Genomic DNA, 25,043 nt, shown 5'->3' on the forward strand with positions numbered 1-25,043 from the left:
TAGTAGAGCGACATCTGGGAACAACGGGATGCCAGTGCCTGAAGTATTGCGTTAGGATTAAAATTAAGCTTTTCCTAGGCATTGTTTCTGACTAGTAAATCCTCTCTATCCTGGCCTATCATTTGCTTGGTGTCCTTGGATGAACTGGAGGAAGCTCTGATCACACACGTTCCCTTGGATTCGATACCCTTGGAATACTCCATAGGGGAAGTGCTACATCGGTATATCCGTGCGCTTGCGGATTTTATCTGTAACCGTATCAAATACCAACAATATTCATAGACAAAGTAGAATGACTAAGCATACTCCGTACCATATCCATAAGTGTACGGTTGCGACGCTCAGCCACTCCATTTTTTTTTGTTCTCCAGGCATGGAATATTGGGCAATTATTCCATGTATCTGAAGGTATTGGACAAATGGACCAGGACATTGCCCATAAGGAGTATCTCTCCCATAATATTCTCCTCCTCGATCTGATCTCACTACCTTAATTTTTGCATTATGCTGATTTTCAACATCGGCTTTGAATATTTTAAACTTATCGAGTGATTCAGATATATCTTTAATGGGGAAAACATATCCATAACGGGAGAAATCATCTGTGAAGGTAATGAACGAGTCATATCCATCAACAGATGTTACTGGGAATGGTCCACATATATCCGTGTGGATTATTCTAATGGACACATGCTCCTATTAGCCCATTTCTTAATTTTCTTAGTGAATGTTCCCTTAAAACAATCTAAGCAATGATCTGCATTCGAAGCATGATCTCCTCCCGGTTTTTCAAACCGAGAGATCAATTTTCCCAATATCTCGATGCACCAGGATGGAACTGTTAGGGGGTATTGGCTATATGGTTGTATACTAGCAGATGTAGACTAAAGTTTAGTGTATATTAGAATTATAGGAATTGATTGTTTTTCTATTTCTTCTTCCACTTAGTTTAGGAATGATTAAATGAGATACATGAGTGATGTGCTTCGTGTCACGCTACCGATATAAATATCTTAACCCTGCACAGACTTTGATTATACAAGTGGCATGTATAAATTATTAGCATAGTTCTCTCTTACAATCTTCTCTTGGGATTAAATAAATACGAAACCTTGGAATACTCCCAGGTGAAATGCTAGAATGCTATTTCTGTGCGCTTGCGGATTGCTTCAGTAAACCATATACCAGGACCATTTCCAGCGCCATTGCTAGGATTATTATTTTTATTAATGTCGTTAAGAAATACCTATACTCAGCTCGGGACATGTTCTTGAGATGGAGGTCTGTCATAAATCGATTATCAAACTAACTTCATAGCAATATATAAAATCATATATTCTAAGTTTTAGATCTTGTTGAGTGAAGTTGTTCTTCCGCAACTTGGTCATTATATATGTCCATACATACCTCCCCAATGTGTGCCATACTTAGTTTGGCATAAGCTGATTATAAGCCATAATGGCTTATGAACGACAAAAAAATTACGAGTAAAACTTTTTATATGTGTCCTTAGCTATTTAAAAACCAATACTGAATTAACTATGATGCAAAACTCAAAATCAACACTAAAATTAAGCTTGGCGATGGCTTATACGTTGACAAGCCAACGACGGCAGTGTCTTAAAATTCCAATGTGTATGTTTTTTATTGACCTAGAATAGTGATGCATGTGTTTTTTTAGAAGCAGTAGTAAGAATTTTCTGAATCATACAATTTAGATATTGTAGTTTATTCATCTGGCAATAGTCAGAACACATAGGTGCATTTCTGGTCCCAATGAAATCGAAGAAAATGAACTGCAACCAATTATCACCCTTATATATGCCTCAAACAGTTCCGCTGATAAGACAAATTACAAATCTTCTGTAATTATTGATTAAGCACTTGGAATGAGCTGCACATCACACCATTTTGTGTTAACGAGACTCAGTACTTCAATTCAGCCCAATTTGTGGAAGTGGAGGGCTATTCGCACAAAAGTTGCAGTAACAAAGCCCATCAGTACTGAAGCACTCGCCTTTGCTTTGGTACTTATCTGAGCATATCGCTTTGCAGGTTGCATCAACGCAAGGTTTTGGTACTTCTGTGATTGGTGCAGCATGACACTCTTCAGTAGCTGAAACCTTCCCTGATATGTCTGGACATGTAGATGGAAAATATACGGGTTTAGTATGTGTTGGAGGTATGAAATTCTCTTACATAACAAATTAAATAGATATCGTAAAGACAATGTAAGCACGGAAGTTTGCTTCCTTATGTCTGAGAAGTACTCAAATACCTAAACATAGCACCAGGAGGGAAATTGCAATCAGTGCAAGGTGATTGGTCTTCATCTTTTTCCTTACAAACATCAAATACTAGATGACTGGTGGGTAATATTGATGTTTGATGAAGATGCTTACTTGGCAACACATGGGTTTTTATAGCATTGGTGCCAGCACAATTTTGGAATCAATTTAAGGTGTGTATAGATAAGGCATCAATTCAATACCGTAATCATAGCTAAGATGATCGGATAAAATACAAATGTATGTGTTCTTATCCTAGAAGCTGTAACTGAAATTTTAGGCTATGCTTTCATATCTCTATGGAGATAGTTCCTAGTATAGCCTAAAGTTATAATTTCTGCTTTAAAACAATTTATGTGGCATGGTTCAAATTGTCCCTTAAAAGAATATTTGTTTAAGAAACAGGGCTGGTTGCATAAAACTATGTGTTAAGATTACATTCCCTCATTCAAATTGGAACCATGCCATTATGATTTTACAGGAATTTGAGACGTGCCACTACATACCCCTTCCAAGCATTATCAAAATTTGTTTCACCAAAATTCCCCCTTAGTCTTCTTCGTTTCCCTTAGGCAGAACATGGCACAATGATGCGGTAGGGGGCTACTGTCGGTAAAGTGGGAATGATGGTCCCCTCTTTATCAGGTTCTTGGTGCACTGTGGGGCCCATGATAGTTAAAGCAAGAATAGTAAATAGTCGCGAATGCTACCTCGAAGCCGAGGAAGATGACTTGACGTCAATGTTAGCTCGGGACTGAGCTAGCTCAGGCTCGAGACTATGACTATTGCTCCTTTTGGGCTAGGGGTTCGAGATAGACGTTATGCCATGAGGTCTTAACGGGCGAATCTGCTTTATTCAGGCTATTTTACTTAGGCCTGTATGTTGCTTTACCCTTTCAATCCACGTTAAATGCGGCGTGATATGATTACTAGGGACAGGTCACGGACGATGTGGGGGATGTGGCTGTTCATGTCACCCCTTGTTTGCCCATGTCACCCTAGAGAAATGGTGGGTGATGTGGCACGTACTCTGCTGACACCCAAGGGCCCCCTCTTTATTGGCTTTAGAGACCGACTGGTGGCCCCGTTGATAGCTAGAACAAGGACTTCGTCTACCCTGATCCACATGTTAGCCAATTGGTGAGCCTGTCACATCCAGCTAACAAGTTTGGAAGGACATCGACAAGACCAGTTTACCAACTCCAATTAGCTCGCCCCAACCATTGTGTGCGTGCATAGGCGCTGTGGTATTTCCTTAGCACCTAAACGGAAGACCAATGCCACTGAGAAAAGGGTTGGAAAAGTTTGAGTTCACATGCTCTGGACTGAGTTAGGCTCTAGCCACATACATCGAAGAAGTGTTCATGATCTAATACTTAGAACAACTGTAAAACCACTTTGTACACTTGATCTCATATAGTAAGGACACCGGAGTAGGGTATTACACTTCCAAGTGGCCTGAACACCTTGGCCAAACTTCAAAGTGGGGATACCTTGCCTTCCTGCTATAGGGGTTTCCTACGCCGACAGCTGGCGATCTAGGTAGGGGTGCACATTTATGAGTTTGTGTTCCCGCGCTTGGCGGGTCACCATCGAGATGACTTCAACTCCCATGCAGTGGCAGAACTGCCAGCGGAGGAGTTTATCGACCCCATTCACACCACATCGCACCCTCCACAATCTCCATCGAGGTGCACTGCTTGCACTTGATGGGCGGATCTTCACCACAGGCGGGCAAAGCGTGCAACCTCTACTCCCTCTATCACCAAGGGGGTTTAGGAGCTAGTTCTGCGGCGGCCTCGACCATTTGACGAGAGAAGGCGCGCTGTCTTACGATGTGGCGTTGTCTCAACTTCGACTCTACTACACCAAGGCTGCGCTATTCATGACAGAAGCGTTGCTTTGCCTTCCCCAACGTCAAGCTGACAGTGGTGCTCCCGAGCGCTGTTGGCTCAAGAAGATTACCGACTTGATGGGTGCTACCCACCTCCAGGCAGTGGCCGCAGGCCTCGCTTCTCGCTTTGGGTCCATGTCTCACGCTGCCCTGAGCTCATCGCGATCGCATGCGGCTCGTCCGGCCCCTCATCAGGGCATTGTACGAGGCGGTTTGCCCCGAGAGTGGAACGAGCATGGGTATATTTGTGCTTGCCCCAACGAACTGTGGCTGCACAAGGATGCCCCTGTCAACCTCGAGGACCAGCGCGAGAGGCGTGAGAACAATGTACGACGCGAGGAGGTCTAGTCGTCCTCAGGCACGAATTGTCCTAAGGAGGAATATCGAGGGCTCGCTGAGGTGCCCTTGGGAGGTCGCCCTTATGGTTCTGGGTGTCATGCTCTCTCTTTGGGCCTCTATCAAGTGCAGTGGTATGCCAAGTTCCTACCGAGCTTAACAGAGAAATATGATGTCTTTGTCAACCTAGTGGAGTTCCTCCAGATCTACACCATTGCGATCCAGGCAGACAAAGGCGATGATAATATGATGGCAAACTATTTCCCCATCATCCTCAAGGCCCAGGCTTGATCCTGGAAGACAAACCTACCTGAGGGCTCTCTGTACTCATAGGAGGACCATTGCCACCAATTCGTGGCCAACTTCCAAGGTACGTTCCTGTACCCCGGCACTGAGGTAGATCTTCATGCCATTTGCCAATGTGAGGACAAATTAAGATTCGTAGCCCACCTCCTTATACTTACCAGATTGAAAAACCAGTTGGCCCATCTTATGTGCTCGCTCGATGAGCCATTACGGTCTTGTTCCACAAATGGAGAGCAAGATCCGCTCCAATTCCGTTTTTTTGGTAGAGGCGAAGGATAGAACCAATGGCAAGCATGTAAGCAACCTACCAGCGGAGACGGACAACAAAGACAAGGTGTTGAGGTCAAAGGTGGAGTGGCGGTGCGACATCGGGCAACACCGATATTGGCATTCGTTGGCATCAGTCCATGATCGGTGTCCGGCAGTTTGTAGCTCCATGCTACGTGCCAAAGAAACTCGGATTGCCATACGGGTCGGCGGCGGGTGCTCACGGCGGCTTTGACCTGCGTCCCGGCCGCGTGCAGTTGCGTAGGAGGCATGTCGGGCGTACCAACAGCGAGGGTAGGCTGGCGTGAGCTCCACGTCGTCACTCCAGGCTGCAGCTGTCGATTGCAAGAGCGGGTGATCACGAAGGACCCATCGTTTGGCGTTTCAGATGGCAGACCAACAATGGAAATCCAGTGGGTCACGTAAACAATGTGTGTGGCATCATCGAGGTGCCAATGTGTGGAGGCGGCAGCAAGGAGTCTCTGGCGCATACAGGCGTCATGTTCTCGATCTCATCAACATCGACTTTAGGAAAATGATGTGCTTGGCAAGTCATGGTCATGCTAGCGTTGACCATATCGTGCGGTGGAGGGTGTGCGAGCTGATTCGTTCGGAGTCTGCAACCGCTTTAGGCCAGGTATATGTCGATCATTCTTTGAGTGGCGTCTCGTAAGTACCGAGGTAGTGATGTCGCCGTTCAGGGCAGTGTCGACAACGTGTCTCCATTCAGGCGGAGGCACTATATGCGACACAATCCACTGCTGGAGAAAGGGTTTTTAACCCCGGTTTGTAACCCCCTGTAGTACCGGTTATACAACTAGGACTACGAATTCTGGGACTAAAGATGGTTAAAATAACCGGGATTAAAAATCCATTTTAAGTCCCGGTTGGTGTTACCAAATGGGACTAAAGATGGAGCCAAGCTAGGTCCAGTTGGTTTTTGAATTTTCATTGTTTTCAACTTTGAATATTGATTTCACTACATCCCCAAATAATTCTCAAATTGTGAAATCCTTCACTACATCCCCAAATCGTGAAATCCCCAAATCGATCATCACAGAACAAAAGGATCATCTCTAAATACATCACAAGTTCTAAAAAAATTACATCACAGATTCTAAAAAAAAAACATCGCAAATACATTATACATCACACACAAATCAAATACATCACAGATTATATATCTCAGATCCATGCAATGAATCATAAATTCTCAAAAAAAAAAAGAGAAAGAACAAAAACAATCCGGCAATGCCGCTGCCGCCTCCTACCTCCTTGTGCTGGCCACCCGCCGCTGCCCGCTGCGCCTCCCTCTATCACCGCAAGTCCGCCCTACTCGCTCGCTCACACTCTGCTGTGCTTGCTTGAGAGGAAAAGAATAGAGAGAGGAAAGGGAGAGGATAAGAAAAAGAGAGGAGGAGGATAAGGGAAGAGGTGGTTGCTAGAGGATTAGTGCAAGGAATTATATACTATATATGCGTCGATTTTTAGTCCCAGTTGGTGTTTCCAACCGGGAATAAAAATATTAGGAGGGCGGACACTTTTTCAACTGGGACTGAAAATCCGGTTGGTGTTTCCAACCAGGAATAAAAAGATTAGGAGGGCGGACACTTTTTCAACTGGGACTAAAAATGATCTTTAGTCCTGGTTGGTATCATAAAATGGTTATGAGCATTTCAACCGGGGCTAACGATGATCTTTAGTCCCAGTTCATTTTAGAACCGCGGTTATTATGGTTTTCGGCCGACCAAAAAGATCAATTCTCTAGTAGTAATCACCTATAACCATTGTTCTGGGATGGCATAATGCCGGTCTTCGTGCCAACAACAAACACAAGAAGAGCATGCTAACATGCTGGACTAATACATCTAATCGTGTGTGAAATTAAAAGGAAAAAGTACGAATTACCCCCCTAAACTGCAATACCAGATATTTGACACCCCAAACTTTTAAAACCAGACTAATTACCCCCCCTAGCTTGATCTGGAGCAGTTTCAAGCTTACGTGGCACACATGTGGCGATACAGTCAGCAAAAACAAATAAAATCGGTGGGCCCCACTTGCCACTGCTGCTTTTTTTCTCTCTCCCCTTCTCTGCCTCTCGTGGTGAGCAGAGCAGATAGTGCCGGCAGCGAGGCCCATCCAGGGGGAGAGGATAGCAATGTGGCAGCGGGCGAGTTCGTGGAGGACGACGACCAGAGCTATGTTCTGGCGCCGGCGGAGGGAGCACCAGTTGCACACGAGGAGCCGTGCCAACATCCGTCGTGCCCTCCACTGGCGCCAGCCACCGCCCACTCCGCGATGGTGGTGGTGGTGGCCGCTGCCGGCATGGGTGATGCTGGGATCAACCGCGGCGTGATTCGTCATCCTCAACATGGTGGTGTGTGTCGTCGCCGTGCTGTTGTCACGTGCACCGGAGACGGAGGAGGAGGAGGACACGAAGGCTCTTCGACCATCTTCCCTGCCTCCACGTCCGCCGCGAGGAGGCTCGCAACCACTGGTGTGCCGCTCATCCTTGACCGCATCGCCTTCGTTTCCGCGGTCAATCGACGAACCCACCACGTCTTGAGCTCCCTCGCGACCCTCCTTCTTCCTTCTTCTCCGCGACCGGCGGTGGAGGTCCTCCCGCGACTCTCCCCCTCCAGCGTCGTGAACGGCCGCCGCATCTCCGACGAACACCACCTCACGGATGGCGACGGGTGAGGGTGGGGGCAGGCAGAACTCGCTAGGGCGCTGGCAGCGGCGGCGGAGGTCGGGCTCGCTCGGGCGCTGGCAGCAGCGTTAGAGCCAGAGGTCGCACGAGCGCCGACGAGGCGGATCTCGGTCGGGCGCCGGTGGCAGAGGCGAAGGTCGCTTGGCTCGTTCGGCCCGCAGCGAAGGCAGAGGCGCGTCGCTATCCTCGGCTCCGACACCCCTAGCTGGGACCGCCGTAGCTGTCGGAGTCCTCGGCTCCCCTCCGTCGCCAGCTGCCTCCGCCGTCGTTCATCTGAGAAGATGAGAAGAGAGAGAGAGAAAGTGAATGGAAAAGAGACAGAGAGGGGTGAGAACTAACAGGTGGGGCCCACCATTTTTTAATTAGAAAAATTGCTGACTGGACTGCCACGTAGGATTAAAACCACCGCGGATTGAGCCAGGGGTTATTTGTCCGGTTTGCAAAGTTCGGGGTGAAGAATGTCCGGTTTTGTGGTTCAGGGGGTAATTCGGTCGACCGCAATTGTTCAGGGGGTAATTCGTACTTTTTCCAAATTAAAAACAATTAGAGACATGATCTAGCTTGTTAATCTCGCTATTACTTAAAAATTAGAATAGATGGAATCGATAACTTATCTCATTTTGTAAAGTTAGCTCATCTGCATATGCGATTGCATAGCGTATACTAGCAGGTTCATGATGCTTATTGAAGTCTCCATATATGTATTGTCGTATTGGATCACACGCCTTTGCCACATCAGCACGTGGCCCCATGTCACGCCCGGAATTTCTATCCAAAATTCCAAACGCTTACATGTGTGTTAAATCCTCGTCCAGGAATCAGCCGAGGCACACAATAACGAATTGATAATAGAGTACTCTTAAACAGCTAATTAATATTCGCAAAATAGTAAATTATTACAGAGGTGGATAGTTCCTCTCAAAGAATAAAATTCTACGTAGCGAAAATAAAACGAATACGGAACAGCTATAGCGACTCCACTCCAAAAGCAACTTAACCCGGACAAAGCCTAGTCCTCCAGATCATCACCTTCACTGAAATACCCCTCCTCTGATGAATGAATATTGCAAGAATGAGCATATGACATACTCAACAAGCCACACAGCAAATATGCAAGTGCACAGGATAACAAAGGATGGCATAGTAAAGCTCATTTGCATAAACAATAAACATTTTAGAGAATAATAAAACAATTGAATAATTAATCAGTATTAAATAAACACTATACAACACACCTGTGTTGCATAGGCCCAACCTCATCTGCACAATCAACCCCCGGTTGTACAAATCAAACCTCCATACCTGGAATATACCATTCCAAACCAGGAGTCAAATTAATTAACACAATATTATCATTAATGAGTGGTGTGAGACTAATCACGAAAAACATTGTTAAACTCACCCATAACCGCGGGCACGGCTATTCGAATAGTTTTACTCTGATCAGAGATGTACCACTGTACCCACAAGACACAGCTCCACAACATGTCACCATGCGCCTCAATACCACCACGGTACCTCGGAAAGGAACTGTGACAATACCCTTTACACAACATAACTCACCACAGTGCTCCGTTCCTAGATCATAATCTCCCCCTCAAAACCAGAGGCAATGGACTCCCCAGCGACCCCCACGGACTTCTCGTCGCTTCACAGTCTGGCACTCCGTAATGAATCATGCTATACAAAAAGTAAAGCCGTTGCCCACGCTGGCTTGTGGTTGGCACGGTAAATGTTTCACAATAGTAGCTCGCGAACCGGTCCTTAATTGTCATGAGCACAACCATCGAAACCATATGCTCACAACCCACCTTTAATCAGGTTTTAATTATCAATTAATTATCATACACGATTAACCATCGTGAGCTACCATTAAATATAACCATAATTAACAATGTAATATAATTCATCCCATTAATGAGCTAATGTTTCTAAGCAGGGCTAAGCAATTATATATATATATATATATATAGCATTTAGCTGAACCAATCCAATATATAAGGTCCAAGCTAATCAAATTATAACCCATAGGAAAATAAAGTCATCTTTGGCCATAATTAATTGGGAAAGGCTCACCACCCGATGACATTCGAAAATAATGCATAAGTTGAAATAAAACATTAGCTTTAAACGGGTTCAACATGCTCAAAAGGTTCTTTGGGATCTGTGTGACTTGCCTTGAGCTTCCGCAAACGCTTCCGAACCTTCCTCAACGAAAACGCTCTCCTCCGGAACGTCGGAAACTAAAGCAAAAGAACAAAATCAACAAAACAGTAAAAAACAAGCATAAACAGTACATGTGGATATTTTTAACATGTAGATCTTGATTTTAGAAAAATTTAGCGACTTGAACCACTCGAATCCGAGTTACGATGATTTAGTTATGAATTTCCGAAGTTTAATCGATTTTCATCTAATAAAGAAACTAAGAAAAAGGGATTTATGACGTCATGATGACGTCATCATCACCGGCCATGGCGCGGGCGACGCGACCACCGGCTCTAGAGGGGTCGGCCGGGCAATCTAAGGACATCTAGACGTAGGGAACGACGACGCGAACTCACCGGTACAAGAAAACACGACGGACGATGACGAACGGCGACCGGCGACGAGCTCCGACGGCTACTCGGCTCGGGTCGGCGGCGGCGGCAGCTCTCCGGCGGCTGGCGATGGCGGCAAAGGGGCGGCCGAGGTTCCTCACCTCCGTGCGCACCCGACGGCGGCGACGGACGGCAACGGCGACGGCTACCGCAGCGGCGCGGCGCGGCTGGACGGTCGCCGGCGGCGGCGGCGGCTAGGGCAAAGCGGCGGCGGCGCTACGGGCAACGAGGGAGCTCGGGACTTGGGGCAAACGGAAGAGGACGATTAGGGGATGCTATTTATAGGCTCGGATTAGAGAGATCGGACTCCAACCGAGAGGAATCGAAGCCGGAAAAATCTAAAGTTAGTTTGGATGGATAAACTCAAAACGAACTCGATTTGGTTTATCCGAGCAAAATTGGCCTCCGAGACTTTAGGGGAAAGGGAGAGGATAAGGAGGAGATGATTTACCCTCAAGCAATCGGACTCGGGGGCGACCGGGTGAGGCGAATTTGGCGGAAAGGCAGCGGCGCTCGGACTCGGCTCGGCCGGCCGGCTGGAGGTAGGGAAAGGCCCCGACATGTGGACCCCACATGTCGGCGGCTAGAGAGGTGGGGGGGCGGGGCGGCGGCTTGGGCCGGTGTCACGCCCAGAAATTCACGAACCAGAATTTCTAAGCTGAATGTGTATTAAACCCCTGTCCAGGACCAGCCAGGGTACACAAACGACAATTGTTGACATACAGATCCACGTCTTACAAAAATATAAAAGATTACAAATGCAGCGGAAAAGGTAAAGCGAGCTAAGCCTGAAGACTTGACTCCTGCAGCGGGCGACTCCATTCCACAGGCAACCCTTGACGGCAGCGACGAAACCAACCTCTTCAAGACATCTCCAACTGGGAAGAACTTCAACTCTGGTGAGGGGGAAAAGAGAGCAAGACTGAGTACTACCCACTGTACTCAGCAAGTCACACCGGAAGAGGAGGTATGATGCAAGATATATCCAAGGGATGCTAAAGGTTCTTTTGCATAAAGCCGGCATTTCAAGCAGTAGTTGAAAGCAGTAAAACAGTTATAGTAATTAATCCATATTAACCAATCACTGTCCAACGTTACACCACGTTGCAACAGGCCCAAACCACCACCTGAACTAACCAGTTCCAAAAGCTAACTAGGGTGAAACTAATCACGGTGAATCTGGTCGACCGCCCATAACCGCGGGCACGGCTATTCGAATAGTTTTACTCTGATCAGAGGTGTACAACTGTACCCACAAGACACAGCCCCACGACACGTTCCCGTGCGCCGACATGCCACCACGACATACCGGAAAGAGGCCGTGACAGGACCCTTCGCATAACCCTCTCTAACCGATCGCACCACACCTTAGGGTTCGCCCCCGTCCCCAGCAGGCAACGGGCAGCCCCCCTTTCGTGCCGCGGTGAATCCGGAAGCCGATCAACCGGACACCCCGGCCGACCCAACTCCATCACGCCCACCCTCGCCTGGGTACGTCGGCTAGAGAAAAGCTACACTACAAGCCCAGCCGTTGCCCACGCTGGCTTGTGGTAAGTACGATAAATTCTTCCAGGGCATCCCGCGAACCGGTCCTTAATCGCCATGGGCACGTCTAGCAAAACCATGCACCCACAGCCCACCATGTAGTGTATTTTAATTAACCAACACCATTGCGGTGGCACTAATCCAAAGCTATTGCCAATAATCAAAGTCTATGCTTTAATGTGGCCCCTTTTGTGTACTAGTTGAACTAAGCATGGCTAAGCATCTCCTAAACCAACCTCTAGTCATTTTAATACCCAAGTTATCAATGGCATAAGGGAAACAACATATAGCTGAGTAATAGGACCCATCCCACATGATATTGTAAAACAATGCAATATTTAATAGAAATGCGGGACATTTGTAAATTAGGTACAATATGATCAATTGCAATGTATGACTTGCCTTGCTCTCGCACTGATGGACCCACAGCAACGTCTTCGAGAAACCACGAATCGACGAAACGGCCGAAATCTACGCGACAAACAAAGCACACAAGCAAAACATGCTATAAGACTACTGAAACAGAGAACAAAACCATTTTTAATGGATTCTACACATTTTTATGAATTTACTGAGACTTGAATGGATTTAATCGGAGCTCGGATGAATTAGTTATGATTTTTAGAAGATTATCTGTGTTTTTACTAATAAAGAAAAACCCTTAATCAATTTATTGCGCAATAATTCATCCCAGGGCTGACGTCAGCAAGGGGTGGGGCGGCGCCGACATGCGGGCCCCACTGGTCAGCGGCACAAGGGGAGAGGGAGGGGTACTGGCAGGCGGGGCCCACCGGGCAGTGGCACAAGGCGGGAGGGGCGCGGCTGGTGGCTCGGCTCGGCTTCAAGCCGGCCGGCCGGTTATGGCGAGGGCGGCGGCGCGCGCGCACGGTTGCCAGCGACGGCAACCGGCGACGGGAGGCGGCGGCGGACGGCGCAAAGACGGCGGCGGCGGCCGAAGCGGCGGCGCGAGCGACCCTAGCGGCGGCGCTACACGGCGGGCGGCGCAGCAAAGGGAGAGAGAGGAAGAGAGGGAGACCGATTCTCACCGAGGGGCTCGGCCGGCGCGAGGGAGGAGCGACGGCGAACGGCAACGATGAGAGACGGGAGGACGACGGCGACGGGCTCCGGGAGGACCTAGAGAGAAGGTTGGGAGGGGTTAGAGAGAGGGAGGCGGTCCATGGCGCACGACATAACCGATCGAAGGCGGCGGCAATGGTGGAAGCTCACCGGAGTGCGAGGAGATGCGAGCTCCGGCGATGGAATTGGACGGGAGAACAGCGGACGAGGTGGACCTCGGGATGGCGGACGCGGCGGTGCCGATGGCGGGGTGCGGCGGCGACCCTAGCGGCTGCTAGAGGCGGCCGGAGCGGTGGAGATGGTGGCGGCGGGTGGGTGCACGGTGCTAGGGCGATAGGGAGCTCGGGAGCGGACGGCGAAAGAGGGAAAAAGGTGGAGAGAGGCGCGGTGGTCGGTTATATAGAGGTGGGGAGGCCGGACGTGGCCGGGAGCGGCGGTTCCGCGGCGACGACGTGGAGAGGTGGAGGAGGAGAGAGAGAGTGGGGAAAAGAGCAAATCCCCCGCCGTTTGCGGGCGCGCGAGCTAGCGGGAGGTGAGCGGCGACGTGGGCGTGCGGCACGGGCGGAGTGGGCGCGAGAGCAGCGGGATACGCGGCGGCGTGGGCGGTGGTTTCGACGGCGGTTGGCGCGGGCGTGGGCGGCCGGAGGTTAGGGAAAGGGCTGACAGGTGGGCCCCACCTGTCAGCGCCCGAGGGAGTGAGGGGGAGGCGACCTGGACTTCGGGAGGGGGCGGGAGAGATGGGCCGGCGGCCCAAAGGAGGAAAAAGAGGGGAAAAAGGAAAGATAAAAAGGAAAAAGGATTTTCCCAGGGATTTAATATTGCACTTTGCTTATTTTAATTGGTTAAAATTATTTCCAAGGCTCTGAAAATTCCACTAAAAATCCTGTTAGCATATTTTGACATGTAGAACTCAAGAAAAATTCCACATGCCAATTCCGATTATTATTTGCATTTATTAACTAGGGATTCATCTCTAGGTTAAATTAAACAATTTCTTCGGACGATTTATTTTATGAATTTAGAGCAAGGGAGGGGAACTTCAGGGCGTGACAGCCGGCTGGGCCGCTCGGCCACGCGCGGCTGAGAGGAGAGTTGGGCCGGAAACGGCCCAACAACTTAGAGGAGGATTTAAAGAATTTTTCAATTAAAATAATTCGTGCCATGATGTTTCATTTATTAAAAATACTTTTCTTGCTCAAATAATTCTCAGAAAAATATAGAAAATAGATAAACAAGCAAAGTATTTAATGGAATTTTACGTTGAAATTTTTCCTAGATTATTCTAGTTTAACTCATAGGCTTTTAAAATAATTTCTAAAAATGATTTAAAAGATGAATTATTAAATTAGGCGATTTTCAGGGCGTGACACCCTAGCGGCGTGGTGGAGATCAGGCCATTCCCAATCCAAGACACTAGACATAGTTTCCATAAGCTCCACATCATCAAGAAACTAGTACTAGATATTACTCTTTCAATGCAAATACTACTATTCCATACTTAAATTTAATGCTACTTATATCACATGATGTCTTATATGTTGTGTAGAAACCATGTCTCATGCAAGACATGTTTCCTTCTCTTTCCTCATTTATTCACTTGCCACATAATTTTTCATCCTAGGTGACAGCTTATTTAATGCTATGGACACTATCCTAGTCATTGGGTTGGGAATGGCCTAATACAGGTGGTGATCGTCGGCACTCGGCACACGCTGGAGCTTAGAGGACGCTTGATCAGAGGTGCCTTGCGTGGTGCACGCTACTACAAAGTTGCATAACCGTAGTCTTCAACTTTCGGCATGCAACTTTTAGAAAATCTTTATCTTCATCACAACTTTGCAGTGGTTTCACAATAATATGGACCGCCCTATTATTTTGGCTTATTCATGGATTAAACCAAATGGTATATTTGCAAATGAAAAATAATTTGTTAATAAAATATGTGTTCTTAGCTATCTAAAAGCAGGGACTGAAAAATAAACTTTGATAAAAAAAATCACAAAATCAACTTTAAATTTAAGGTTGAAAATTTAAATTTTAGCTGATGAGCATAAGTATAAGCGAAAAGATGAAGCCGCAAAATTATTTAGAATGAACATCGGAGCAATATTCTGCTTACTAGACCGTACTTTATTTGTTTCCAAGGTATCAAAATGTTATATTGTGGTCATTATGACTGATAGCGATTGGAATTGATTCCCAGAACCGAAAGAAAAAAAAAACAGTAATTCTCATTTCTCCGTCCAATTTCAGATATCACATGCACATCGTGCCACTTTAACGAAAGGAGAGAAAAAAAGCAGCAGATTAAAGATGGAAACTGGACAGACCAAAGTCCCAACTAGTCTTTAACAACCCACGAGTAAAAAGCGAAAGCCCAACAGTGCAGTGCTACACCCAATAACTAGCTTCCCGTACTAAACCAAAGCCGAAAGAAAAAAAATACTCAAAATTAAAAAGCAAAACCATTTCATCGACACAGCGCCCACAAAACCGCAAAATCCTCCGCCGCCTCCTCCGGCCGGTAGCGCACGCCGCCGACCACCCGCCGCCGCGGACGCGACGCCTCCTCTCCCCGATTCGGCCCCGGATCACATGCGGCCACTACCCCGATGTCATCCTTCCAGCTTCTCCTCCACTCCTTGCTCTTGCTTCTCGTCGTTGGCGGCGTCGCGGGCGGCGGCGGCGGAGGTGGTCGCCTGAGGGCGCCTTCGCTGGAATTCCACCACCGGTTCTCTTCTCCGGTGCAGCGGTGGGCGGAGGCGCGCGGGCACGTGCTCCCCGGAGGCTGGCCGGAGCACGGCAGCGCCGATTACGTTGCGGCCCTGAACGGGCACGACCGCCGCCGCGCGCTCTCAGCAGCCGGCGGCGACGGTGGAGGAGGAGGAGACAAGCCCCCGCCGCTCACGTTTTCTGAGGGAAACGCCACCCTCAAGGTCAGCAACCTCGGATTGTAAGGCCTCTCCCCGTCTCTCACTCCCTCTTCGTAGTGGTTTGGTGCTTGAGAGTTTTAGTGAAGAGTCGCATTTTTGTGGATATGTAAAAGCTTGCACTATGCGCTTGTGACGGTCGGCACGCCGGGCCAGACGTTCATGGTGGCGCTGGACACCGGGAGTGACCTCTTCTGGCTGCCGTGCCAGTGTGATGGGTGTACGCCGCCGGCTTCGGCCGCTTCTGGATCGGTAAGAGCACTATTCTCTTGACAATTCGATAGATCCTTTGTTCATTTAGGTGTTGGTGCATAATTCAGAGCTATACAACGATCCATGCTGCAAGAATTTTCATGTTGCTTCAGTGGCTTTTAAACTGTGCAATGCTTTTTAGGATTTTTGCTGATATACGGTATGATTTGGTGATATGCTGCATGTGGGAATGGACTTATGGTGCCAGAAGATGGTTGCTACTAATTACACAGCTTAGTAAAAATTGAATGAGATGTCGATTCGCTAAGATGTCTGGCATTATGCCGTTCAGTTGGATGAAAATATCTGATCTTTCTGGCCTTTAGTTTGCTCTTGATTTATTTGTCAAAAACGCATGGGCTTGGTCATAATCTATAACTAGTGTCGAATGTTGTGGGAAATTGTGTAACCTTTCATAATGAAGTCCTAATTAGGTGTTTAAATGGTATGTATTGTCCTGTAAAATTGTAAATTGAAGTACAATATCTGAGTGATCATCTAATCTTATGAATCGACAGGTCTCAATAACGCATAAAACAACATTGACTGCATAGATCAGCCGTTCTGAAATCTTGTTGACTTCAGTTCAATCTTCAATGTTGTTTCTTGCTGCTGTTTTATTTTCTTCTTCCCACTGTTCTAAACAATGACCCATTTAAAGCCTTGTTGGCCGTTCTCATAGATCCTAAATGTGGTCACCTTACTGCTATGCTTTTCACATAAACAGTAATATAGAGATTTACCAAGGAAACATGACATTTATTGTTTTAGGCTGTAAACCATTTTTTCTATCCTTTCGGTAGCATCAAGAGTCAAGTTTGCAGAGTATATAGCGGGCATGAAGGTTGCCAAATATGTCCGCTATAACTACAATGCCATAGACCTTCATTTCTTTTTCTATTCTTTTGAGTGAATTGCACAAATTGCAAGCATTTTTACACATGTTTCACAAAATACAAGTTCAGTGGATATTCTCACACACCTACATGTTTTGTGCGGTATTAGCTTGATTTCTGTATCACCCCCATCAACTGGCCCTTGAATGGGGCATCTACAATGAGATATATGTGTCTCATTGTACATGTTTGTGATGACTACGATGCAAGGGCTGATGCAGCAAGTGGGTACAGAATACTTAATCACAAGGCCTCTCTTTAATCCTGCAAGGGTGAGTCAACTTAGCAAGACAGAAATCAGACTAAGTGGAACGCAAGGCATGAAACATGTTGGTTTGTGAGAATGCCATCGAACTTGTACATTTGTGCAACATATGTCAGTACCTGTACATTTGTTGCAGCTGTTGCCTTCTAGATTAAAAGCCTGTGTTGTGTGTGTACTTTCACGATTTCAAATTTTCCAGTAAATGAATACTTGTTTAGTTGTTTTAGCTTCCAAGAGTAGAAATGCTTTAATATTACATCAGGAAAAATTTGAAGGTATACATTATATCTCTTAAACCATATCATTCAAGGGTCCTTGATGTTATTTGCTGTAACTTGTGGTGGGTTACTATAGCTGGTGTGCATGGGCCACTATTCTGTCATGTAACAAATAAACACAATGATAATATGCTCATTATTTGGATGTTACTCTAGTGTGTTTGTTGTAGCCAATGAGTATAAATACTGATAGTCTGTCCTTGATGTTATGAATAAACACTGTATAGGGCCTAAAGTCTTATCCTGGACCAGTTTTCTACATCCTTCCATCACCAAACCGGTGCATTCTTTCACCTCAAACCATTCTACTTCAGGCCTTCCTCTGATGGATTTAATACCTCTATAGTAGGGCTGGTTCGTAATCCTCCAGCCAGACAGCAGCCATGAAGCTTCGTTGCTGCCTGGCATAATTAAGTCATGAGAATAAGCTTGGTTGGCTACCAAGTTATTTTTATGATTGTACTTTGAAATTTAGAAATTAGGGCAATCATTCTTATCAGTTGCCTATTTGGAAATATTAGATTGAGCTTTTAGGGAGTGGCTCTATATAGTATGACATTGTCATCCTTGGCTAGATGTAACAAAGTTGCTAGTCTCACTTTCTTCTTATGATCTGAAGACTTCCTACCGTGTTGGAAGGAGCTCTGCCGGAAGCTAGTAGAGGCCGAGACTCAAGTGCTTGAGCCTTATCCAACCATAACTGTACCACTTGATATAATTGTTGTGCATATATGTAGCTTGAGTGTACCTGATTGTCTTTTTCTATGATTTTTTTTTGTTTTTATTTCCTTTGTTTCTGTTCTCAACTTCTCATACATACCTTAGTCTATCTCCTTTTTGGACAAAAGTTTTGCCTGCTTGTTTTTTTATTTCTCACACTTAAAACTTCTATAGCAAAGTAATATTTTCTATTGTCATATTGATTGTGTTGGTACTCTGAAAAATTACAATTTATTTTTCTTCCAAGTGGCACTTTTGCTACATGTATGTTCTCTCTCAAGATAAGATTTGGGTAACTATATTGCTCAGTTACTCACTGGCTGCCCCTGGGTTTCAGGCTTCCTTTTACATCCCTAGTATGTCGTCAACAAGCCAAGCAGTTCCTTGCAACAGCCAATTTTGTGAGCTGAGAAAGGAATGCTCTACAACATCACAGTGTCCATACAAGATGGTTTATGTTTCTGCAGACACATCTTCTTCTGGTTTTCTAGTAGAGGATGTGCTCTACTTGTCAACAGAGGATGCCATTCCTCAAATTCTCAAGGCGCAAATACTATTTGGGTAATTTTTACATTTCATATAATGGGTGAAGGAGACTGTGTTCAGCATTTTGATAAAATCTTCTCTACATTTATCAGATGTGGACAGGTTCAGACAGGATCATTTCTGGATGCTGCTGCTCCAAACGGTCTATTTGGACTTGGGATAGATATGATATCAATTCCTAGCATTCTAGCACAAAAAGGTCTGACATCTAATTCCTTCGCAATGTGCTTTAGCCGTGATGGTATTGGGAGAATTAGCTTTGGAGATCAAGGCAGCTCAGATCAAGAGGAGACACCACTAGATGTTAACCCACAACAGTGAGCAATTTCTTTTTTTTACTAGAGTAAATTTCAAGTTGCTCGAAACCATAGGGATTTTGGCATGTGGCAGTGGCAGATAACCTCTAGTGTTATGGTCCTAGAGTTTCAAAAAACCACACCCATGACCAATCTTAAGCAATCTAACTTCGATTGATGCAGCTCCTATATGGCGGGATCAAAGAACATGTTACTTTGGATATGTGATTCCAGAACTCATATATACAAATCAAAGAATTAACAGGTCAACTATTTGGTTTTCTAAAGCATTTTTAACCATAGTACATGGTGTTATGTGCCACATGCTAAAACTCGTATGGTTTTGTGCAATTTGGACTATAATACCTGGGTTTTGTTTACTCTATGTACTATGTTATCTTCTTGTCCATTATTATCTCACGTCTGGATAAAATCTTTTTCTCCAGTCCTACATATACGATCAGCATCAGTGAGATTACAGTTGGAAATAGCCTCACGGACTTGGAATTTAGTACTATTTTCGACACAGGAACGTCGTTCACATACTTGGCAGACCCAGCTTATACATATATAACACAGAGTGTAAGTAAATAATCTGTGAGGGTCTGATCTTTCATTGAGATGGGAGTGATTCACATAACTTTTTTCTCATTTTCAGTTCCACGCACAAGTTCATGCAAATCGCCATGCCGCTGACTCAAGAATTCCTTTTGAATATTGCTATGATCTGAGGTTTTATTCTATACAAAAATATTTTTCAGACCTTTTGATTTGTACACTTGCCATTCTGTGTTAAATGACAAATCCTGACTTTAACTTATACAGCTCCAGTGAAGATAGGATTCAAACTCCTAGTATAAGTTTGAGAACAGTGGGTGGAAGTGTATTTCCCGTTATTGATGAAGGGCAGGTTATCTCCATTCAGGTACGATGAGCCCCATATACCTGTATTTATGTAAGTTTGTATACCCTATATGTAACCATATTGGTTTTGTTTGAAATTTGCAGCAACATGAGTATGTTTATTGCTTGGCGATTGTCAAGAGTGCAAAACTCAATATAATTGGGCGTAAGTTTGCGACCAAACTATTCAGTCATTTTTTTGTTGTTGAAAAATCAAATTTCACAATATTAGTACTTATTTGAACATATCCTCTGCGAGAATGAAACATAAAAATGTTATGTTTCATCCTAAAATCAATTCAGTTGTTCCTTTTTGAGTAGGACATGTGAAAAACTGAAAATTGCCTAGAACCAAATTTCTCATGCTTTTGAATACCATACTGAATGATGTTCCTGTTCATTAGTTAAGGACACCCAAGGGTCATCTTTTCACTGATGACTACCTTTTTTTTTCTGCGGAATACTGCTCTACAAATGTTGGCATGCTATGTTCTCAATGCACACATCTAAATCTCTTCTCTGTTTCATGTAAGGCATAATAATTCATGAGCACGTTATTAGTTGGCAACTTGGCATAACACCTCTTATGGTAATTAGTATACCACTATTCCATTTGTTAAAGCAGCCTCTAGTCTGCTGCAGACTTGCTAATGTCTAAACCTGGTTAGCTCCTAGTCCAAATTTGACTAACCAAGAAGGTTCAAATTTCCATTTGAGATTTCTTATAAAAACATAACAATTTTAAAAATTACACTTTTAAGAATCAGTTTCATAAGCTACACTTCTATTGTTATTCTGTATCACAAAAAAAATAAACTGGAACATGCAGGAGTATAGTTTTCCAACAGTTTTCTAAGGACTAGTCCGCTTATCCACTAAGGCACTAAAGGCAGCATATAGCTAGAACATACGGGCCAACACTTCAGTAAGATGCCGCCAGCATCAACTTTCGTGTGACTCTGATTGACTCATTGCAATTGGTTCTTCATTGACTTCATGCCTTGCCACCACTTTGTTGAAAAGATTATGGCTGAGGAATTGGTTCAATACATAAGAGCTATTTCCTACCATGCACAACAGTACGGTGATATATTATTTCTTAGCATTGCCACCACATATGGTTTTTAACTGCTAACATGTATATTCTTCAATCGTTGGATAGCCATGTAGTCATGTAAATGTGTTAATCAACTGTACTTTTTGAACCGCATGGGGGTTCTTCTGGATGTAATCTGGAATGGGAAGGTCTGGCCTCCCCACTCATTTGTCCAATATCTTCTTCCCCCAAGTACATTGACATTCAGCAGTCTGTAGCTTGCAGAACATGATTATTTCTAAAATTGAAGTACTTTTCCATTATGTTTTCATTGGACCACTTTTCATGTTTAATTGTGTTCATACAGTACAACTAATTGTATAACTATCGTGCAGAAAATTTCATGACTGGTCTTCGTGTTGTGTTCGATCGAGAAAGGAAAATTCTTGGTTGGAAGAAATTCAATTGTGAGTAAAATGATCATTATATTGTTTTTGTCACTTTGAAGGCTTACTCATAATTTGGTGTTGATATGTTTTATCAACACAGGTTATGACACTGATAGTTCAAATCCTCTTTCTATCAATTCACGGAATTCTTCAGGTTTCTCCCCTTCAGCACCTGAGAATTACTCCCCCGAGGAAACAAAGGGTGGGAACCCAGCAAGCGTTACACAGTTGAGACCCCTTAGTAATTCCAACCCAGTAATGTGGTATGATAGTTTAGTCTTCAGGTTTCTTTTGGTCAATTTGGCCGCTCTGATCCTCTTCTAATTTGTTTCGGGATGACCTGAATGTAAATTAGTTATCACGATTACTGTAGATGCACTAGAAGCTGACTAGAGAATACAACATAGAGAACAGTACTGTATACACGTCCTGTAAATACCGTCCTTTGTGTCGACAATATTGTGTCAAAAGCAATTAATTTGTGATGCCGATTTTTGATGGCTCACACTGTACGAGTTCCGTTTTCGGTCTTCGTTTTTTCCTTGTCAATTATACTATCTTTCCTTATAAAATTATCTCCTTTGTCTGGATCAACAATATTGTGTCGAAAGCAATTAATTTGTGATGCCAATTGTTGATGGCTCACTGTACAAGTTCCCTTTTCAGCCTTTGTGTTTTCGTTATCAATACTCATCGCATTGTCATAAAGTGTATACTATTAACGCCCAATTTTGATGGTTCTGATTTATGTGTAGAAATGAAAAGGTTGTTGTTCTAACTTATTTGAAGTTCCAGATTACTCCGATGAAGCTCTTTTCTTTAAAGCAGAATAATGGGCAGAAAATGAATTTACTGCAGGAATTGTAAAGCCTGTTAAATGAAAATTTTCAGGGGTATTTTGGGATGAAATTTGACCCCTTTTTTCTTTTTTTTTTTGGCTTATTTTCATGAACATTCTCTTATAGTTGAACAAATTTCTGAGTTAAGATAGTTTTGTCTTAGGAAGTGTATATAATTACAAACAAGAAATGAATAAATAATTATAAACAATGAAAAACTAGCACCAAAGTCAGGCAGGAGATAGAATATCAGAGTGTCTTGGAGATGTCAAGTTCATAAATCTGTAAATTACTCATGCCTGCTTTTGTGGCATTCACATTGTTGATGAATTTTCATAAGAAAGGGATCCTCTGGCTTAACTACATTTAAATTGAGCCACTGACATGTGAGACATAGCAAAGCGGGATCCACATGCCAATGAATCAACTGCATGTGCAGTTAAGTTAGAGGGATCTGCTTTCCAAAGACTAAAATTTTATTTAGAATTAAGATTCAGAACACACATTTGTTATTGTCAACATTACGAAGTGGAATTGATCACATAAATATGGCCACCGAGAGTGGCCAAATTGAAGCATCATACAACAGCAGAAATAGAAGATCATACTGTTACTCATCAGTAAATCCACCACTGGAGAAGACCCAGCTTATTCTCCTCAGATTTATCTACTCATCAGATGACTCCAAGGCTTCCAACTTATCAGATGGAGTGACAGCAACTCTTCGGTTCTCACGCTCGCCTTCTTCATCGCTGTCGATCTTGCCTAGCGGCGACGAGAAGTCCAGCCGCATCCCCTCCATTACGTCCTCGTAAGATTCAGCGAGGTCCTGGGAGGTCAGCTGATGATACTCCACCAGCTGAATCAGGCTCTGGTTTTCCCTGGACAGGTTGGCGTTCTCCTGCGCCAGTCGAGATTTTTCCGCGAGCAGAGCCTCCAATTGCAGCCTCACCTGAAAATTTTGTCCGGAAATTGTTAACATACTAACAAATAAAGTATCATTAAACAAAAATCAACAGAAATAATGTCAACCAAGATGCTGAATTTTTCAGCCTGTCTTGCTCAATCTTGACTGCGAAATGCTGGGGGCTGCCCAAGTAGTGTGACAGACTAACAAATCTCATTAAACAGAAATCAAGAGAAGTTATGTGATCCAAGATGCTGAAATTTTTTCAGGCTGTTGAAATTGTTGGATGTGAAACCCAAGTGGTCTGACAAATCAAGAACTGAGGCCAGCACGAAGCCATAATTACCAGGTCATCTTCTTCAGGGGGAACTCCATTGTCATACCCCTCTCTGAGCCTCTTGTTCTCCTCCTCAAGCAAACCGCATCTCTCCTGCATGAAGTGCAGCTCCGATTTGATGTTCTTCAGCTCCCTCGCCAGAGCAGCCGCTCTTCCGGCCATCGAGACCGCCAGCTGCATAGACAGTTCGCACAAAATTGATCCAAATCAGCTTTCTGAAATAACCCAAACCAACCGGAAAAAGATCATGTGGAGGAGCTGTTAATCTCCCAACTGACATTTCTGGCACGCTTCAGATTGGTGCTCTTGGCGACCTCCGAAGTGGCCTGAATGCCGCCGTTCTCCTGACGCAGTTTCGCATCCGCAGCTAATTCTTCTTTCTCTGAACCTTCACCTGAATCTGCTCCGGCGACCGGAGTCTCGCCGTCGAAGCTCACCGTCTCAGCCAAGCTGCAGCGCCGCTTGGCTTTCGGCTCCTCCTCCTCATCACCTCTCTCGCATTCCCTCGCCTGGGAAGAGCACGTGGCGAGCGCATTCACTCCCTGAGCAAGAATACCACCGGGCACATCAGATCTCCACAGAAATTAATACTCCTACAACAACATCGAATTGCAGTGGAGAAGAAGCAAGCGACGCCGGCGGCGTGGATCCCGAACCTTCTGCGCGGCGGTGAGGGTGTCGGAGAGCTGCGCCAGCGAGGCGGCGACGGAGTCGAGGCCACGCACCAGCATCAGCGAGTCCTCCCTGAGCCGCTTCCCCCGCTCGGATTCCACCCCGCACTGCAAAGATCGCGCCACATCAAGATCCAACTCCCCACGCAAGAAGAAAAACCAACAAACAAACGGGGGACAGCAAAAGCGGCTCACCGTGGCGGCGGGGGGAGCGACGAGGCGGCGGTCCTCGAGGATGGTGTCGACGCGGGTGCGGAGGCGGTCCCAGAAGCGGTCGTCGGAGGCGGGGCTGAGCAGCGGCGCCGTCGCGTCCATGGCGGAGGAGTAGCGCAACGGCTAGTTTTTTCTCTCCTCGCGTGATGTCTTCGATTGGTTTGTTGGTTTGACTGGAATTCGGATGGATGGGGAGGCGATGGAAGGGATCGCGGTGGGCAAGTGATTTTTAAACGGGGGAACGGCAACGGTCGAATTTAATTGGTCTTCGAGTTTCGCCGGTATTTTCTCACGGGTTCCGGCGCGGCGTTTTTACTAGGGAGGTACGCGCCTGGGTGGGGCCACTCTGTCAGGGGAGTCCGCGTTGATGGCTACAGACAGGTGTGAGTACTAGTATTATAGAGGTTGTCCATTTTACGGAAAGAATTAATTTCTCTTCTGCTCCATTTATTAGGATCAGTTTAATTTCTTTTAGCTCT

General features: G+C 45.3%; 2 protein-coding genes across 3 annotated transcripts; one reads left to right on the top strand and one right to left on the bottom strand.

Annotated features, from left to right (window-relative positions):
• Positions 1 to 15,456: 15,456 nt before the first annotated feature.
• Positions 15,457 to 22,109, top strand: LOC4335219 (aspartyl protease family protein 1). Of its 2 annotated transcripts, none has more exons than XM_015780967.3 (10): positions 15,457 to 15,979; positions 16,073 to 16,208; positions 18,705 to 18,928; positions 19,006 to 19,230; positions 19,656 to 19,791; positions 19,868 to 19,941; positions 20,035 to 20,134; positions 20,218 to 20,278; positions 21,544 to 21,615; positions 21,698 to 22,109. In XM_015780967.3, the coding sequence occupies exons 1-10, from the start codon at positions 15,639 to 15,641 to the stop codon at positions 21,919 to 21,921; spliced, it is 1,593 nt and encodes a 530-aa protein (XP_015636453.1). In that variant the 5' UTR covers positions 15,457 to 15,638; the 3' UTR covers positions 21,922 to 22,109. The 2 variants fall into 2 exon arrangements, with proteins under 2 accessions (XP_015636453.1, XP_015636455.1); XM_015780969.3 differs by having other exon boundaries at positions 21,752 to 22,109.
• Positions 22,110 to 22,766: 657 nt separating this feature from the next.
• Positions 22,767 to 24,765, bottom strand: LOC4335220 (uncharacterized). Its single transcript, XM_015779069.3, has 5 exons — positions 24,547 to 24,765; positions 24,337 to 24,459; positions 23,959 to 24,222; positions 23,690 to 23,854; positions 22,767 to 23,388 (listed from the first exon to the last, which is right to left on the bottom strand). Exons 1-5 carry the CDS (start codon positions 24,664 to 24,666, stop codon positions 23,104 to 23,106), a joined length of 957 nt encoding a protein of 318 aa, XP_015634555.1. The 5' UTR covers positions 24,667 to 24,765; the 3' UTR covers positions 22,767 to 23,103.
• Positions 24,766 to 25,043: the final 278 nt, after the last annotated feature.

The sequence above is a fragment of the Oryza sativa genome, chromosome 4 (genome assembly GCF_034140825.1).
Source record: "Oryza sativa Japonica Group chromosome 4, ASM3414082v1".
Lineage (NCBI taxonomy): Eukaryota > Viridiplantae > Streptophyta > Magnoliopsida > Poales > Poaceae > Oryza > Oryza sativa.